Source organism: Lipophrys pholis (genome assembly GCF_963383615.2).
Source record: "Lipophrys pholis genome assembly, chromosome: 4".
NCBI lineage: Eukaryota > Metazoa > Chordata > Actinopteri > Blenniiformes > Blenniidae > Lipophrys > Lipophrys pholis.
Genome location: NC_137637.1, coordinates 29,418,455 through 29,436,578, shown reverse-complemented (window position 1 = coordinate 29,436,578; position 18,124 = coordinate 29,418,455). Strand labels below are relative to the sequence as shown.

The following is an 18,124-nucleotide window of genomic DNA, read 5'->3' as shown; positions in this document are numbered from 1 at the left end:
CAGCTTCTGTTCGTCGTCCAATTTGTGTCCGATGCCTCCATGCTTCTTTTACTGTATCGTCCTAGATTGACTGATTAGTTTGTTCTGTGTTTCGCTCCTCTCAGCAGTCGGAGCAATGCAGGGAGAGAGCGCAGCGACAAGCCTCTGATCTCTGCCCCGCCGTCCTCAAGGCCCAGCCCGTTCATTCGGGGAGGCAGCTCAAAAGAACTGCTGGATAGTCAAAGCCCGGAGGAGCAGCAAAGGGAGCGAGAGGGAGCTGAGCCGCGGAGACCAAGTGTCACCGAAGACAAACCGGAGATGGAGCGCAGCAGAGTCAGGGAGCCTGGTGAGGGGGGGCGGTGCTCTACTCCAAGCCAGCAATAACACTAATAGATGTTTTAAAATGATTACTTCCTCAAAAGCAGTATTACTTTTAGCTGATCGCACTTGCTGTTCTGTAATTAATGGTCTTGCACTTGCTGTTTGAGATCAAGAAAAACAATGTTGTTGGGTTTTTTTTTTTTTGTGTGCACTAGATTATAAAATCATTTATTACATTTGCTTGGATCAGAGCAGCATGAGTTGGTGGTTGTGACTTTAAACAGTGTATAAATATCCCACACAAACACAAGTGTGACTCCTCGTTATTTGTTGACAGTGAAACCTGAGCCAGTGGCCCCGACCCCAGACAGACCTGCCCTGTCTGAAGAGGAAATTGAGAGGAAGTCCAAGTCCATTATTGACGAGTTCCTGCACATAAACGATTACAAGGTACGGAGTTTCACAAGAAAATCAAAGGGAGGCCACGCTCGACTCACCAGAGTTGAGTAATATTTAACATAACATGTCAATAAGCTGCTGCTCACTGGAATGATAACTGATTAGGTCTACGAAAGTGTTGACAATCAAGTCTTTTACTCTGAATAAACCCGTATTATTTCAAAAGATTTTTGTATGATGTGGTATTTCAAATTTAAACGCATCAATTTGATGAACGGACTGGAAGGAACAGATGTTACGCAGGAGGAAGTGAAAAACCATCCCAGTACAATACTACCAATCAAATAATGTAATAACACATTCATCAATAAAAGCTGGTCTCGTCAGCATCCGGCTCAGCCAGTTGATCGTCTCATGGTATTTTGTTATTTTTTATTTCTTTCCGTCCTGCAGGAAGCTGTCCAGTGTGTGGACGAGCTTGACTTGGGCCCCCAGCTCAACATCTTTGTGCGCGTCGGTGTTGAGTCGACCCTGGAGCGCAGTCAAATCACCCGGGACCACATGGGCCAGCTCCTGTTCCAGCTGGTGCAGCATGGAATCCTGCCCAAAGCCCAGTTCTACAAAGGGTCAGTTCACCTGCGGGAAAATACTAACGCTTACCCCGTTTGTTTTCTTTTTTTTTTTTTTTTTTCTTTTACTGCTTTCCTTCGTTTTAACCACGTTGCAGCAGCAACTTGAGGCAATTAGTAATTTGGGTATGCGTTGGTTGAAGATGTAAAAGAAAACTTCAAAGTAAAATTTTGAAGTAGTCCTTAAAAATAACCACATTGGTGAGAAAGTTTTTTTTTTTTGTCAATTTTAACCTTCTTTTTTTTTTTTAGAAGGTAAATTATTGTCCCAAATTTTTATTTTCCCTTTAGAAATGCTGTTTCATACCATTTGAAATTGCATGTGTACTCTATGACGTTTTAAAGAACAGTGTTTCATGTGTGCTCTCGTGATGTTGTTCCTTGGTCATTCTTTCAGGATATATTGAAAACTCCCAACTTCAAATATTAAGTGAATGTCAATGATGAAAAAAAATTTTTTTATGTACTTTTTGTTTTTGTCACATGCCCAAAGTCACTTCTGTGAACGTCTTAAAAACGTCTGTCATTATTCTTAGATTACACGATTGTCAGTGGGGTTTTTCTTTTTTTGTATGGGTCATTTTGTAAACATATTTGTCTTTTCCGTCCTCTCAGGTTTGCAGACACACTGGAGCAAGCAGACGACATGGCCATTGACATTCCCCACATCTGGCTGTACCTGGCCGAGCTGCTCAGCCCTATGCTGAAGGAGGGGGGCTTCTCTATGAGAGAGCTCTTTAGGTACCGCCTCGGAGTCCACATACTGAAAAATCAAGCGATAACTAGTGTATTTCATTGGGAAAATCGAACATATACCTTAGTGTCTGAATTTCTGCCTTTTTCCCGACGGATAACGAAAATTCATTAAGCATTGTTGTGAATGTAAGTATGTTGATGAAGGCGGTCTCACTTGAATTTCTGTTGTCTCTGTTGGTTCACAGTGAATTAAGCAAACCTTTGCTTCCTGTGGGAAGAGCTGGGATCTTGATTTCTCAAATACTGCACATACTATGCAAACAAATGGTAAGAAACACTGTGATGCGCAACAGATGTTTTCAGCTGCATCTTAACTGTGCGTTATTTATACTCATTTTTAGGCCTTACGAGTTTTATCAGCAGCTTCGTTACAGATGTGATCAGACACAGTTTTGGTCCAAGATCTGTGAATAATATGAATTGATAATTGTTCACAATTGTTCTTCAAGGGAATTTGCGGCAACATTTCTCCTTGTACCTAATATAGCAAATAAAATGTGACTATATTGAATCAAGAACACAAGATGTTCTTGATCGTGCATCAGTTATACAACGTCAAGTTCATTCACTTGGTTTTCTTCTGCGTTTTGAGAAATATATGTAATGTATCACTCGTACTATTACATGTTATCTGTGCAGTTTTTTTCTCTCCCACCTGCATTACTACATGGACAAGATATTTGTAGAAACAAAAGTGTGATGTTCTCTCATCTTGTTTCCACAGAGCCATAGGACTGTGGGTTCTTTATGGAGGGAATCTGGCCTCAACTGGACTGATGTTCTACCAGAGGGAGAGGAAGTCCAGACCTTCATCTCAGAACAGGTCGGTCATCAATGCAACAAATAGCTTATTATTGAACCAATGGCAGACAACAAAAGCTGTGATTGCTCCAGACTTTACTAAAATGTATGGAGGCTGCTAATATTTAGTTAGAAATAGAAATTACATGTAGAATTTCTTTATTTTGTTTTTGCTCAAAGAAATGTGACCGTGGGCCTTGATTGGCCTGAATCGAAGCAAACAGACACGCTCCTGCATCTTAGTTGTGGGTGTATCGTCTCTTTTGTGTTCATCACATCAATCGCTTCTCTCTTCTCACCTCCCTCAGAAACTCCAGTTCGTTCAGCTGGACAGCTCCAGCTCCGAGGCGGCTCTATCGAAGAAGACCTTATCTCCTGAGGAGCTGAGCCAGCAGCTGGAGAAACTCCTCCTGGAGGACATGGCCAGTGATGAGCAGATCTTTGACTGGGTAGAGGTATGAAAATGTCGATATATAAAAAGATCAAGTATGAATGTACCCATGTCCCTACAGCTGTAGTGTACAGTACATGAGAGGGAAGTCATCAGGGCCCCTAATGCAAATCTGTAAAGTAGTGAGTCAAACAATTTGGATCTGATGTCTGCCATTCTAGATAATCCAGTGTAATCTGAAGCAGTTGTGGTTCCAGCTGAAGTGTTTGAATGAAGAACATCGTCGAAAAGAAAAAAAACTTCATGGTGCAACGGGAAACCGTTAGAAACACTTTTGATTTGACGGTCAATGTAGTTATTTCAACACTGATAACTTATTTCTTACAATTATTATGCTGAGTTTGTGGGGAAGGGGAATCTACTTTGAGCAGTTCTATCTCAACAACAGTTGGTGTCAGCAGAGGTTGGTGGTTTGAGTCGCTGTCTTGCCTCGTCGCCACTGGAGTGTGAGGATTTGTGTAAATCACTGTGAATCTGCTGAAACAGTGAAAGAAATTATATAAGTCAAGTCCATATACCATTTAGGGTTTTTTTTTTGGGGGGGGGGGGGGGGGGTTCAGCCCCGTGGGTCAAAAATATGTCTGTTATTGATGTCTGGAGTTCAAATCTTGTAGTTACCGGTCCCAGCGCAACAAAAACATCTTGCATATTCAAAATGTAGTGAATATAGATTCAGCTCCATCGGGCTAAAAGGGTTATGGGGTCAAATAAAAGGGGTTGATGAAATGAAATCTAATAAAAACTGAATTAAAGATAGTTTGACGAAGACAAATAAAGGAGGTAACATAATGCACATAATGACTTTGTGAATTCGCTACTGAGTGGAAGCCAACATGAAGCTGACAACAGTTCTGTCCTCCTCTTCCTCACCGCTTGGTTTATCAGGCGAACCTAGACGAGCCTCAGATGAGCTCGTCCCCCTTCCTGAGGGCTTTGATGACCGCCGTGTGTAAGGCAGCAGTGAAAGGTAAGCGCCCCACCACCGGGAGGAGACGCTCCTCTCGTGCTCTGCTCAAATGGCAACGCCGATTGCAATATTTCCACTCTGCCGAACGGGGAGCGGCGCGGCGCGGCACACACTCACTCTTCCTCCTGCTTTGCTGCACAGACGAGAACACCAACTGTCGAGTGGACACGGCCATCATCCAGAGGAGATTGCCTGTATTACTCAAGTACCTTAACTCAGACACTGAGCGACAGCTGCAAGCACTTTATGCACTTCAGGCGCTGATCGTTACCCTCGATCAGCCTCCAAGTAAGTGCTGAATCCCATCGTGCTGCTTTCTAATGATACGCAGAGATACAGCTCTCCGACGCCTTCCTTTTTCCATAAATGGAGACCAAACAGCAGTTGCAAGAAGTTTTAAAGCCTTTTACCACAACTTTTGAGGGAAATCAAAGTCTACTGCACACGCAAATGTATAATACGAGCTTGAAAGTGAATTGTATGACTAGATACTTAAATATTGCTGTTGGTATTGACACCAAATAGATTTGAAAATGTGTTGCATGAGTGGAAAATATAGAAAGTGTCAATTATATAGAAATTTTGTACCAAAGGTTTTTAAAGTGGCGACATAGTTGTCTTTTGGCTCACTGTATTTTAAAATACTTTCTTTTATTTTCATATACAATATGTGTGTGAGCTGTAGTTTTTTTAAGGAATTGTATTGTTCCATTTCTCCAGAATCACACACAAATAAATACAGCAACACTACAAAAACAGTGGAAATTAGGTTTTGAATTGGGTTTTTTTTTTTTCACAACTGTAGGCAAAATTACTTGAAACACCAAAAACTGGAACTTCGTGTTGCATCATATTATGTTCGATTGGCGAAAGGTCAGACTGATAATGAAAACAGCCTCTTAGGGAAACATAGATTCACTAATCTACTTAAAATGATCAAAAAATAGTTAAAGCAATTCGTGAAAAATTATTTTTTTTTTTTTTAATTAAAAGAACTAAGGTTTTACGGAATTTAAATAAATATATATTTTGTGAATAAAATCTGGGTTTAAAAGATTTTCAAAGCATGACATGCTGTTTATTTTATAAATTATCATAAACAATTGAGAGTCAGAGTCACACCTTAGGGCTGAACCTTTACAGTAACGTATCGGCTGCTTGATCAGCTTACTGTACTTGAAGGGAAAAAATCGCTTCCTTATCCTCTCTGAAACAGTTTTCACCTTTTAAAAAAAATAACACACAAAAGCAAGGACGACTCACACAGATAATCCAGTGTTGTGCTTCGCCACTCTCTTTAATTCTGGGTTTGAATACAGGCGTTCACATTTTCTAAAGACTTTAAGCACGTTTGGTTATTTGTAAATTAAAAAAAAACGTGTGTTGTGATTCCATCTTGGTTGTGGAAACGGCAGTTTAACGACCTGTATAACATGTGACTTGATTTACTTCAGGTTTTGTTATTGATGGAGCATGCTTTTTGTATTTTACTAGCCACAATACTTATTTACACTAGAAAAGGTAAATAAACACCAGAATGTGCAAAAGTCACTAAGACAAACTTTTGTCAATATTTTTTAGATATGACACATGAAGCTGTAAATTAAATCCGCTTCTACATTCATGCTTCTCTCTGTTTATGTTTTTTTTTTTTTTTTTCCCAGCAATAAAAGCTGGAGCATCACATGGTGGTTTTAATTTTTCCAGATCATCACATTGGTTTCATGAGCAGAATGAATTCACTAATGCATTTTCTAAATAGTTTTATGATTTTGCGTATAAAATATAAAATGTAAGTGCCTTTTTATGGTGTGTGAAGAAGGTGAAAGCAGTGGTGAAGGGGTGTTTTATGTCTTCCCCTCCTTGTGGGTAGAAATGGATTTCCTCCTTGTGACTGTGTTTCTACGTTTTATAACCCTGGTTTTTTTTTTATGTTATTGGAGAACAGGACATTACGATCGAGTGGTAAAGCTTGTAATAGAGCGGAGAAGATGAGAATTTAAATTCAGATTAATCCGGTTGCATTATTCTGACGGCTCTTTGAAGTGGCCGTGCTGAAGCTGAATGAAACCAGCTTGTCAATTACATTCATGTAAAAACAAACTAGGGGGATTTGAACTCCGGTACCCCACATGGAAGGTCGAGACTTAACCACTGTGGGACCAGAGCGGGAAAATAAATTGACTTCAAATGGAATTAATATCAGATAAGATTGCGATTTGAAAGGGGAAAAGAAAATTCTGATTCAGCATAAACAAAAAGTTCTTTCCGAAGCAAGAAAGTGACCCTTGTCTCTGCTCCTGTCCTCCAGACCTCCTCCGGATGTTCTTTGACTGTCTGTACGACGAGGACGTGATCTCGGAGGACGCGTTCTACAAGTGGGAGACGAGCAAAGACCCCGCCGAGCAGCAGGGGAAAGGCGTGGCCCTCAAGTCCGTCACGGCCTTCTTCACCTGGCTGCGGGAGGCCGAGGAGGAGTCGGAGGACAATTGACGAGGGAGACTTCGGGAGACGTGGCGTAGTGGGACTGCATCCTCACGGCAGAGCAAACTTTCAAAATGGATGCGTGGGCAGGACGACATGTTTTTCTGCTGGAATTTTTTTCTTCGGTACGGTTCTAAAAACATGCCGCCATTTTGAGTTTGGATTCCAACGGCGGAAGCACTAAATACCTGTATTATATATAGAAAATATTTTTGTTTTAAATTTTAACTTACTTTTCTTTTGTTACTTTTTAAGAAGAGACTTAAAAAAAAAAAATACATAGGTTCTGGACTCTTTAATTTATTATTTTTTTAAGGACTGCATATACAAAAGTTATTTAACATTTGCAGATGTTCACAATGAGAACACGACGACAGAAATAACAATATAATTAATTATAATAACAAAAATAATAATTGTGAAATAAATAGCCTCCCCGGATTCCACACTGTTTGATTTACAACAGGGTAAAACAAAATTATTTTGGGATGAAAGGGGAGCAGAGATAAAAAAAAAGAAAACAAACGCAAAAAAAAAAAAAAAAAGAATAAATAAATAAAATTAAAAAAAAGAAACAAACCAGGAGCGAATGCACAGGAACTATTAATGTTGTCTGAGGTCAGGTTATCTTGTAATAACCGCAAAGTGTTTCCCCTCTGCGTTGATATGTACATACGCCTCGATCGAGAGCGAGAGAGAGAGAGAGAGGCAGAGGTAATGAATGCATTTGAGAAGTGATGCAAGCCAGACTACAGAACTGTCGCACAAACGCAGACGAACAAAACGGATTCATTCAAAATTAGCAAAAAACAAAAAAAAACAAACCTGCAACTTTAAAAAAGCAAATGGCCAGGGTTGCTGAACATGAAAATGCTTGTAATACTTAAGACCAACAGAGCAGATTAAAGCTTGTAAATACATTAAAGACAAAAAAAGGTATTTAAAAAAAAAAAAAAAAAAAGTCACTATTCTCATGATTTCTTCTTTACGTCAGTGGAAATGTGGTTTATTTAATGCGACATCGGTGCCTGATGAAGCCAGGTGGTCTTTCTGATTTGGATCAAGAGGAGTCGGGTCGATCTGACCCGTCGGAGGAAGAAGCGGGAAAATCCAGAAGAACCAACGATCCCAAAGAAGGAATCAAGAACGACGTGTTATGTGAAAAAATTTTTGCTGCACGAGTTGTTCTTCTGCTTTAATTTGACTCTTGTTTGTTTTGTCACGGTTTGTCTGCCGCCATTCCGACGCTTGCGATTTACCTACAGAGATTCAAAATGTACCAGTGAAGACCTCCAGGACGAGCAAAGCGTCCAAAGGGAGAGGAAAGGATTAAGGAGATATAATGCAGACGACTAAAAAGAGAAAACAAAAGAAATTGACACTGCAGAGTAAATCTTACTAAAGAGGAGAATAAGGGGGAAATGTGACATGAATTATAAGATACCATCTAAAGATGGACCACGAAACAGCCACAGAGATTAAAAGTTGCATAAAGTGACAGTCTTGAAAGAAAATGACCACGAAGAGATGCAATCACGTGTCCCCGGTATCGATGTGTTGTGATTTTAGAAAGGGAGCCGTCACTAATCTGGATCTCAGAGCAGAGGATTTCTGATTGCGTTCTTTGAATCTCCTTATTCACTCGCTTGACTCTGCAGCCATTAATCACGCCGAGAAGTGTCTTTTTCTAGCAAAGATGCCAATTATTCATGACTGTTGTTTTTTTTTTTTGTTTTTTTTTTTAAAGTTAATGATCTGGTGCTAAGCCAAAATAACCCAGTCTCAGAAAATTGAATTGTGATTTATATGCTGAACGGTTGGTTTAATTGTCTAAAAAAAAAACTGAACCAAGTGGGAGAAGTAATCAGAGATATCACAGTCTTCCCTTGTCAGCTCACTTAAAAGTGATAATCATGGTTGAGTGGTTGCCTTCTGGACTTTGAAAGCATTTTAACTACACGCACAAACACGGTCGCCGCTGATTGTTTTAACTTCCTTCAGAAATGGTGACAACATGCAGTCACAATTCACTTTCGGATATCTGAAACTGCAGTTAATAGTATTTGATATTGAGACAATCTCATCAGCAACATAAAATACTGTCAGTGACAGACTAATATTTAATGAAGCTATTTAACTTATTCCATTGATAGATTTATGTAGTTTATGTTGGTGTGTTAGTTTTGACTATATTTGTGTTTGAACGTTGCAGTGGGAAGATGGTTTAATCAAACAGTAGGAGCGGGTTTGTGGTTTTCTTTTTATATTTGATATTTATAGAAGGGTTTTTCTTAACTGACCATATTACAGGTTATCTGTTGACCCACCCCATTTGGTTGGTCGGACTTATTAAAGTTCTGAGAGCTTCATTTATTTTTTTAGTAGCCATAACCGTCATGGTTTTATCTTGATCTTAGTTTGTATTTTATATTTGGGATTTCTGCACTTTTTAACTTTTTATTCGTATTTGTATATTCGGAAAAGCCCATCAAGCTTTCTTGTGTTTAAAATTTTGAATTTTTATTATACTAGTAAAAAAAAATTAAGCAGAGTTTTGGGGGGCAGATTTAACAAAAGCCCCCCTCCTTTTTTTTTTTTTTTTTAAATAAAAGCTTTTTTCTTTTTTTATATCAACTTTTTTTTGGGGGGGGGAGTGGCTGTCAAGTCTGTTTTTAAAACTTACTTTGAACTATTATAGATGGATGGAGCAATAATGAATTTTTCCTGAAAGAAATTCAAATCCTCAGCTGTCTTAAAACAATAAAAATAACAACATGGGTGGATTTATTCATAGAAGTGAGACTTTTAAAAGTTATAAATAAAATGTGTAGGCGCACACACTAAAACCCAAACAGATAAATGCATATAGAATATTGGGGGATAATCAGGCAGTGATATTATGGGCCTGTATTTTGTTTTTTGTTTGTTTTTTAATTGTGGTGTTATTTTTTGAAGTGGGAGGGGCGTCACTATTGGCCCTGACGGTGGGAATCCTCCGACGCGCGCGTGACGCAGCACGTCGCCAACGGTCCAAACGGGGCGGGGCTCGTAAACACATCGAAATAAAGGATCGTGCAGAAATTTCTCTCAAACTATTTCACATTTCCTACAAGACTTTCAGGTAAGTTTCACCCGCGTTTCGACAGATTGTCAGCCGGAGTGTCGTTTGCACGGATGCGACCGTGTAAAGCGCCGCCGGCCCGTGTTTTATCTGCCCTGCAAGTGAAATGAATCTGATCTGCCTTGTGCGACGCCATTACTGTGCGTATAAACCAACGGACAAAATGGCGAAATCGCTAAAAAAAAAAAAAAATTCTGGCACCTCGTATGGTTTCAGTGTAGGTGTGCAGAGGGGATAAGGTGCTCTGCAGAAAGTGGTGGCCGGTTTGCACATCACAAGCTGCACTTTATCCCCGGTTTGAAGATGATAGGCCACAATGAATGGAGTGGGTTTGGCTGCACGTACGCCAAAAAAAAAAAAAAAAAACACGGGCCCGAAATGATCGTTCACGAGCTCTCTCTGCTGTCCAGGTTAAAGACCTCCTGAGATGCCCATACGTCGAGCACCAGCCACCCCGGAGAAGTCCACCTCCGCGGCAGCTGAAAAGGGTGAGGACTGGGTGGCTCAACACCTGAACCGTGGGGCCGTGAACGCACCATCTTCACAAACACTGGATCCACTGCAGCCGCGCGCGCTCACACACACACACACACGCGCACTGGACTGAGTCAACAGTTCAGTCACTCCTGCACACTCCACAACACACACTGTACTCGGAACACACTTTCATAGTGCACTTTTCACGTGTTGAGTTGTAAACAAAACAAAGACACGAATGTAGTTTATTGGTCTCACGAGGCGACCAAAGTTCTAAGCACAATTACATTTTCAGTCCTTAAAGATAATCCCGTTTTAAAATCACAGAGGATGATGGCACCCATCATCACAGTCAAACATGCAGATCCCAACCTGCTGTGGCAACCCTGGAAGGAGCAGTCACCATATTACTGTTAATGCAGTAAATCATTGATTAAAAAGTGCAAAGTTAACTTTTCGAAGGTGTACTAATAGTTGTTGGTTTTTTTGCATGAAAACTGAGGGAAAACATTGAAGTAGTTAGTATCTGTTACGTTCTTGCTTCACCAGTCCAGTTGTGATCAAATTAGGCTGTACATAAACCTTGAACTGAAGCGTGTTTGACACCTCAGTTTTAGAGTTTAGTTCAAATAATCCCGCTATGTGGAGAAAAATATTTAACTTGAATAAAGATACACAGACAAGTAAACATTTTCTTAAATGATCTGCATAGTGACTGTAAATTTGATCTGCTCGTTGTTGTAGTTTTGCAGCTTGCCTTCAGGTTATTATTTGTTTTATTTGTTTTATCTTCATCAGTCAGACAGTTACAATAATAAACTGAGGAAAAGGGCTGAGCTGTTTATTTATTTATTGACAATAACTTGCCTCATTGGTGCTTTCACACACTTGATAAATGTTCATGAGTAATGTGGATGTAATTGCAGTGGCAATGAAACATCTTCAATAGTCTTATAAATTTAGAAAATAAGATTTTTACTGTATTTTGCATTTACATCCAAACCAGCTTTATTTGTATAATACGCATATCAAAACAACAACCAAGGTTGGCAAAGCCATGAAAACACATATAGCAGTGTTCAGTATCTCCAACTATATCGGCCGGTATCACATAGTTGTAGAATATGTCTCAGCACAGTGATACATGAACCTTCTAGGGCTTGTCAGACGATTTTTCACACTTTATTTTCGTTATATTCTCAGACCCTGAGGGCTCCACGGGAGAGTTGCCCTCTGCTGACGAGGAGGCCCCGTCTTCTGCTGCGGCGGACGGGAGCGAGGCCGCCGAGCCCACGCAGAATGGCGAGGAGAACGGCGAGGAGAAGACCGACGGCGCCGCAGCAGAGGAGAAGGAAGGTGATGGAGACGGCGGCGAGAAGAAAGAGTGAGTGTCACCAGAGAGATGCTCTGCGAGTGTGAACACTGCGATATTTCACTCTGATAGCACTTTTATCTGTTCACGTGATCCTTACCTCTGCTGGATGACAGCAGGCTGCTCCTCTCATGGATGCGGTGTTGCTTTGCCAAACAATCTGACCTGTCACAGCCACATTCATTCCCTGTATCATAGTTATCAGACAGACGTGCCCGTCCATGAGCCCGCAGTCACGGAGGAGTCTTGGAGGTGAGGAAGTTGGCATTGCGACGGTTTGATGATTCGTTTTACCCCTTAAATCTGGTTTTAAATGTCCCAAGAGAGCAGCATTCTCTGCTCGAACCTGTTCCTCAGAAAATAGTTGAAATCCATGAAAAGGAAAGTGGGATAGAGAAAGTTGGGGAAAGAATCCCCACTCCCCCTTAGCTGAATCGCCTCATAGCTTTAGATCAAACATTCACCATTTCCTCATGTAGATCATTAGTATTAATTCAGCCACAGTCAAATTACCGTTGTGGTCATCAAGACAGATGTTCTCAAACTTCATTTTGTCTTTCCCGTCGGTGACAAATGGACAAAGTGACAAATGCAAGGACTGCGCGGCTGGACAGTGCGCAACACACTGCTATGTTCTCCTACTAAGGTGAGGATGTTTCAAAGAAAACAACAACAACAACAAAATAAAGATAAGAGTGGTAACCATCACAGTGAAATATCGCGCTTAGAAGAGTCGGCCCGCTTCACTGAATCTGTGTCTCGCTCCTTCCCGGCGACAGGTTGAAGGATGGCTACAAGTACGAGAAATCCAAAGTCAAAAAGGTGAAGCGCACGATCCCCGCGTGGGCGAGCGTCACCGCCAGCAGAAAGCTCCCCGTCACCAACTACGCAGGCACGCACCACAAAGTGGACAACATCGTCATTGAAGCTCTCACGGTGTGTGACCCACAGTTTGCCCATCGTTTCCCCGACTTCATATCTGAGGAAGCTGTTCCAATTTTTTTATTTTTTATTTTTTTGTTTCCTCTGCAGTCTTGTAACGAAAGGTCTGGAATTTCCTACCAGTCCGTCATGAAATATATTATGAAGAAATACCCAGTGATGGATGAGAAGAAGTTCCTCATAAAGAAGGCCATGAAGAAGCATTTGGAGAAGGGAACCATCAAACAGGTGAAGAATTTCACTCATTTAAAATCACGTCGGGAGAGGAATTATAACTCGGGTCTTTGGAAAACGTTGGGTTGGAAACTCTCAGTCTTCCTGGGTTTGAACCGCCACGCCCACCTGCGTCACTCCTCACCCTCACAGCAGCCTTGTGGAAACACCTTTGGCCCTCGGTTACAATCGAGGTGGATGGAAACCATGTTGTGTTCAAAATACTTCATTGTTTTCTGAAACTGTTGCTGCAAGTGGCAACGCTTCACTTAACCAACTCTGAAGATTCTGTCCCTCCTTTATTCAATTCAATACATTTAATCCTATTTAGTCCTCCTTATAGTTCACACTTTGCCCTTCGGGAGTGTTCTGCACTTAATTTAAAAAAAAAAAATAAAATGCCAACATCCATCCATTGATCTGTTGAGTTGCTTTGTGATTTACTCAAGGCTCGGGGGGGGGGGGGGGGGGGGGGTGTAAGGCAGGGTGCACCCTGGGTAGTCGCCATAAATGCACATTTTAGACTCAGCAGCCATGAGGAAGACGTACAAACTCCACATAGAAAGATCGAGAAAAGGAGATTTCTGTCTCTGAGGCGAGTGTACTAATCACTACTTAGAAACAATCAACCATCAGTTTCCTCAATCTATATCAAGCTTTAGAAAAGAAAACAAAAAGTCAACGTATTTATCTTGAGACGAAGCTCATGTCTTTGGTTGAAAAGCCATTCAGACTTCATATTGATGTTCACCTGAGCTCAGACCGCCTGTTCGGTCTCTTTTAGTGATTATCAGGGTTCGACTGGCAGCGACGGAGCCAACCTACTCACTTCAGTCCCACGCATTCATATACATCCGCCGCCTGTTGCGCTCACCCCCCGTTTCTCCTTTGCTTGTCATGCAGCTGAAGGGAAAAGGTCTGTCGGGGACCTTCACCATCGGAAAGCAGACCGCCCTCAATAAGGTACATCCTGTCAGCGACCTGCTGGAGTTCCTCTGCAGTTTAAATGAGGGATAGTGTGTTTAAGAGCTTTGGGATCTTTGTGCAGATTGTTTTTTTTTTTGTTTTTTTTCCTTCATTAAAGACAAACATAATAACAGCAGTGGACTCCACAAAGCAATAATGCAATGTTTTGAATTCTAAAAAAGAGGAAGAGAAACAATCTGACTGTTTTCCTGAAAGATGTTAGTCCGACTTACCTTCACATCCGAGATCCACCGTGATTTTATTTTGTCGAGTTGTTTATTGTTTAGTTCTCAATGAGCAGAAGTTTGTATTGTTTGTCCTTCGTCTGTTTGTTTGGTTTCGGTCCTCATGTCTGGGGTTCTTTTGTAGAAAAACGCACAAAACAAAGAGTCGCTAGGAGACGCTCTTCCGCTCATCATCACTCGGCTCTGTGAGCCCAAAGAGGCCTCGTACATCATGATCAAGAAGTATCTGGAGCAGCACTTCCCCGGCCTCAACGTCGAAAACAGGTGAGAGCACAAACCTAAAAACACCCAAAAAATTATTATTAAAAACTGAAAAGCTTGATCTATTATTTTTAAAAAGAGAACACCCTAAATATTTTTGTATTGATAGAAGAGATTTGCTCAGTCTCGGTTTGCTTGTTACATGTTTATTATTCCCCCATGAGAATATATTAATGACGTGTGATCTGTACTTGCTCATCAGACCAGATGTCCTAAAGTCGGCCCTGGTGAGGGCGGTGGAACGAGGACAACTGGAACAAATCACTGGGAAGGGAGCCAATGGGACTTTCCAGGTAACGCTCAAATAAAAAAGGACTATGCCATCTATTTTTGATTAAAGAAAAATAGTGAAGTAGACTCCAGGAAAAAATCATTCCCATCCGCTAAAATGTTTTTTGTTTGTTTTTTTTGTTTTTTTCCCCTCCAACTTTTGCAGCTGAAGCGCACTGGCAGCAAGATCCTGCTGAAAGGCGGCGCACTAGAGGACGCCATCACCGCCGCCATCACAGCCATGAATGAGCCCAAAACCTGCAGCACCACGACTTTACGCAAATATCTAGTAGACGCCAACAAGGACAGAAAAGAGTACCAGTTAGGTGAGACGACCTGCTTCGATGTGCTTGCAACAATAGATGGTGTCTCGTTTCCTCTGGCCTGAACCAAAATGATGAGCAGCGTCTGTTCGGGTGTTTTATTTGTGTTTCCTGCTGACAACTGAAACCCAATAGTGACTTAAAGAGATTGCTGGAGTATTGGCCCATAGGGGTTGACGGGAGTTTTGTTTTGTTATTGTGATAATGAGCGAGCAACCCGTTGTGTCCCTTTCTCCAGTGTCCAGTCTGCGGCGGACTCTGACCAAGTGTAAAGTGCTCGGGTGGATGGAACAGATTACCGGTCACGGCTTCACGGGGACGTACCAGCTCTCATTCCCCTACTACCCAAGGTCTTTATTCATTTTAACCACAGTCCTGCTTTTCTAGTCACGCCTGTATTCATCTCCATTATGAGATTGATTACAAGTATTCTTTTCAGGCTCGAGTTGAATTATTAACCCTTTGGAGTTTTTAAAATGTAGTAAATCTTCTCTGAAGCACAAATCATCATCAGAAATGGGCTCAGTTGCAACACTGCATATGTGGAAACGCTGCTAAACCTGGTTTGGTTTCCTCTGAACAAATACAAAGTGGTGTCACAGAGGAACGATTCCTCTGAAGCCGTTGTGATTTCTGTGTTCCTCTCTAGTCCCACCATTTTGTACCCAGACAAGTACAAAGATCCCCCGAAGAAAAACACCACGGCAGCCCCAGCCAAGCGGAGGCGAACAGTCCACTCCTCGGATGAGGAAGAGTCGGAGGAGGAAGAGGAGGAAGACGACGAGTCCGAGGAGGAAGTGGCCCCCAGTAGAAGGTACATTGGAGAAACACAACTACATTTTTAGCTGGTATCGTCGAGGGCCGTAGTCACAAACTGCTTCAGTGTCCCTGGTTTAGAAACATTATTTACTACGATAAGACAAACATTAACGATTCAGGAAAACAGAAAAATCTTAAAATATCTCCAAACACTCCGTGTCTTTTTGTTTGAATTGAATTCCTTGTGGTTCAACAGCAGAAACTCTCTGGAGTCCATTGGTGGTGTTTTTGGTCTAAACACAAGAAAATACTAGAATTCTACTAACAATTCTGCGTACGGCTCACGTGCCTTATAATCCGACGCCAAATGTTTGTCTTCTTTTTTTTATTATTTTTTTTAAACCTTTTTCATGATGCAAACTTTTATCTCCTTTGGTGTTTTCCCGATGTTGTCCTTTTCCATGTGATCATTCCTGGAACTCCATCGACTCTTTTTGACGTCGTCTTTCTTGCAGGTCAGTTCAGAAGAGGCCCCCGCCCAAGGCTCGCCGCCCCCCACCACAGAAGAAATCTCGCAGCACCAGTCAGTCGAAAGCGAAAGGCAGCGGACGTCAGGTCACAAAGAAGTCTCCGGCCAAGAAGGCGGCGTCTCCGGCCAAAAGGACGGGAAGGAAAACGGCGGCCGCCAAGAAGAAGACCCCTTCCAAAGCGACGCCCGTCAAGAAAGCCGCCCCGGCCAAAAAGTCTGCCGCCCCGGCCAAAAAGTCCAAAACGCCTGCTGTTAAAAAGTCGAGCAAACGAGGGTCCAGACAGTCTGAGTCCGAGGAGGAAGAGGAGGAGGATGAGGAGGAGGCGGCCTCGTCGTCTGACGAGGCTCCCGCCACAAAGTCGCCAAGAGGCGGGGCCAAGAGGCCCGCCAAGAAGCCCGCACCGAAAAAGCCGGCGGCCAAGGGCAAGCGGTCGAAGGCCGAGGAGTCGCCCGCTGACGAGCCTCCGGCCAAAAAGGCGGCGAAGGGCAAGAGCAAGCCGCCCGCTCGAAAGTCCAAAAGAGGGAGGTACTGAACCCGGCGGCTTGTTCAGGGCAGCCGTCTGTCGCTTTGTTCTCCCTCTTTTTATCATCGTTTCCTCCCTTTTTATCGGGGCAATAGGCTTTTTTTATCATTTCTATTGTAGAACAAGAACGATTATCCTACTTGTTAAGTTCACTGTAATTTAAAGTTTTCTGGATTTTTATTTTATTTTATTTTTCCTCCTCTTTGATCACCATGTGTAGAAAAGTTTGCTGCCAATTCAGGAAAAGCATAGCGAGACCCATCGTACTCTTTAACAACGTAGTGACCTGTTTTTATATGTCCCCCCTCCCATCGACTGAGCGGAGCTCACATTCCTAATCTGAAATGAACGGACGTATCAGTGTTAGAGGGGGGGGGGCGAAAAGATTTCTATCCTAAAATTAAATTTTGTTTATAAACTGTTGCATTTTGAGAGTAAAAGCCTAGAGTGGTTTTGTCTCAGGCCGTGCAGTACTACATCCAAATTTGATTTCTTTTTTTTAATTTATTCTTTATGCAATTCTTGTCATTTTATTATTACTATGATTTTAATTCAATCAAATCAATTAAAAAAAAATTAAAAAATCCCCTTTTTAGAAGATCCAGGTGCGACATGGAGGACTCGCATAAGACGAAACACTTTAGTATTAAAGTCACGTTGAAGGGGGGAAAAAAGTTTTTGGTATGTGTGTTTGAACAAGCATATAAATAAATTGGTTTTATTGCTGCACAGCTGTAACTACCGAGCTGTAAGACGTGTTGTGAATAAGAAAATAGGAGAAGAATAGCTGATACATACCCTGCATGCCTGTATTCCCTGTGTTGTTAAGCTTTTTTTCCAAGTCATTAATAAAATGACTATATTTGTAAACTTGTGTTTGGTTATTATTTGTGAACAAAAGGAAAGTTAACTTTGGAACATTTGTTGTAAATTATTGTATAACTGGGACGTATTAACTTGGTAAAAAATGAAATTGCTGCTTTATTTATGTGCAGTTGGAAGTTTTTCCAGACTCCAGAAATAAAAGTATTTAGATTTTATGTTTTTATTTATTTTTTTATTCAAACTGACGCCAGAGCATTTTCTCATGACGCTGTGAAAGTCTGATGCTACAAACAAATTACAAATACTCTCATTACTGTAGTTAGGTTATATTTTTGGCCACTTAATGCATTCTTAAGTATTTTACTCATACTTTAGGTACTATTCACACTTATTTTGTAGCCTCTTATATTTTTGACATTGCCCAACGTTCACCCGGCTTCTGCACATTGAGAGAGTGTCCGGACCGGTCCCTCCGCTTCAGTGACGAAAGAGTTTAACTTGCCTTTGTGT

General features: G+C 41.4%; 2 protein-coding genes across 6 annotated transcripts in view; both read left to right on the top strand.

The window, feature by feature from the left end:
• eif4g3a (eukaryotic translation initiation factor 4 gamma, 3a) overlaps positions 1-7,929 on the top strand; it is a 54,261-nt gene extending 46,332 nt beyond the window's left edge. Inside the window, exons 26-35 of one of the 2 annotated variants that reach the window (XM_080461623.1) lie at positions 105-325; positions 638-750; positions 1,153-1,325; positions 1,944-2,069; positions 2,270-2,351; positions 2,809-2,907; positions 3,194-3,340; positions 4,222-4,303; positions 4,445-4,591; positions 6,615-7,929. In XM_080461623.1, the coding sequence (XP_080317749.1) occupies positions 105-325; positions 638-750; positions 1,153-1,325; positions 1,944-2,069; positions 2,270-2,351; positions 2,809-2,907; positions 3,194-3,340; positions 4,222-4,303; positions 4,445-4,591; positions 6,615-6,796 (1,372 nt within the window). In that variant the 3' untranslated portion in view covers positions 6,797-7,929. Of the gene's footprint in view, positions 1-104; positions 326-637; positions 751-1,152; positions 1,326-1,943; positions 2,070-2,269; positions 2,352-2,808; positions 2,908-3,193; positions 3,341-4,221; positions 4,592-6,614 lie in introns of both variants that reach the window. The other variant, XM_080461622.1, reaches the window with a different exon arrangement.
• Positions 7,930-9,746: 1,817 nt separating this feature from the next.
• hp1bp3 (heterochromatin protein 1, binding protein 3) lies at positions 9,747-17,828 on the top strand. Of its 4 annotated transcripts, none has more exons than XM_080461441.1 (14): positions 9,796-9,908; positions 10,319-10,396; positions 11,589-11,769; positions 11,956-12,009; positions 12,341-12,403; positions 12,537-12,693; positions 12,790-12,927; positions 13,816-13,875; positions 14,248-14,387; positions 14,587-14,677; positions 14,821-14,980; positions 15,216-15,327; positions 15,627-15,791; positions 16,252-17,828. In XM_080461441.1, the coding sequence occupies exons 2-14, from the start codon at positions 10,336-10,338 to the stop codon at positions 16,796-16,798; spliced, it is 1,929 nt and encodes a 642-aa protein (XP_080317567.1). In that variant the 5' UTR covers positions 9,796-9,908; positions 10,319-10,335; the 3' UTR covers positions 16,799-17,828. The 4 variants fall into 4 exon arrangements, with proteins under 4 accessions (XP_080317569.1, XP_080317567.1, XP_080317566.1 ...); XM_080461440.1 differs by having other exon boundaries at positions 11,932-12,009; XM_080461442.1 differs by lacking the exon at positions 11,956-12,009.
• Positions 17,829-18,124: the final 296 nt, after the last annotated feature.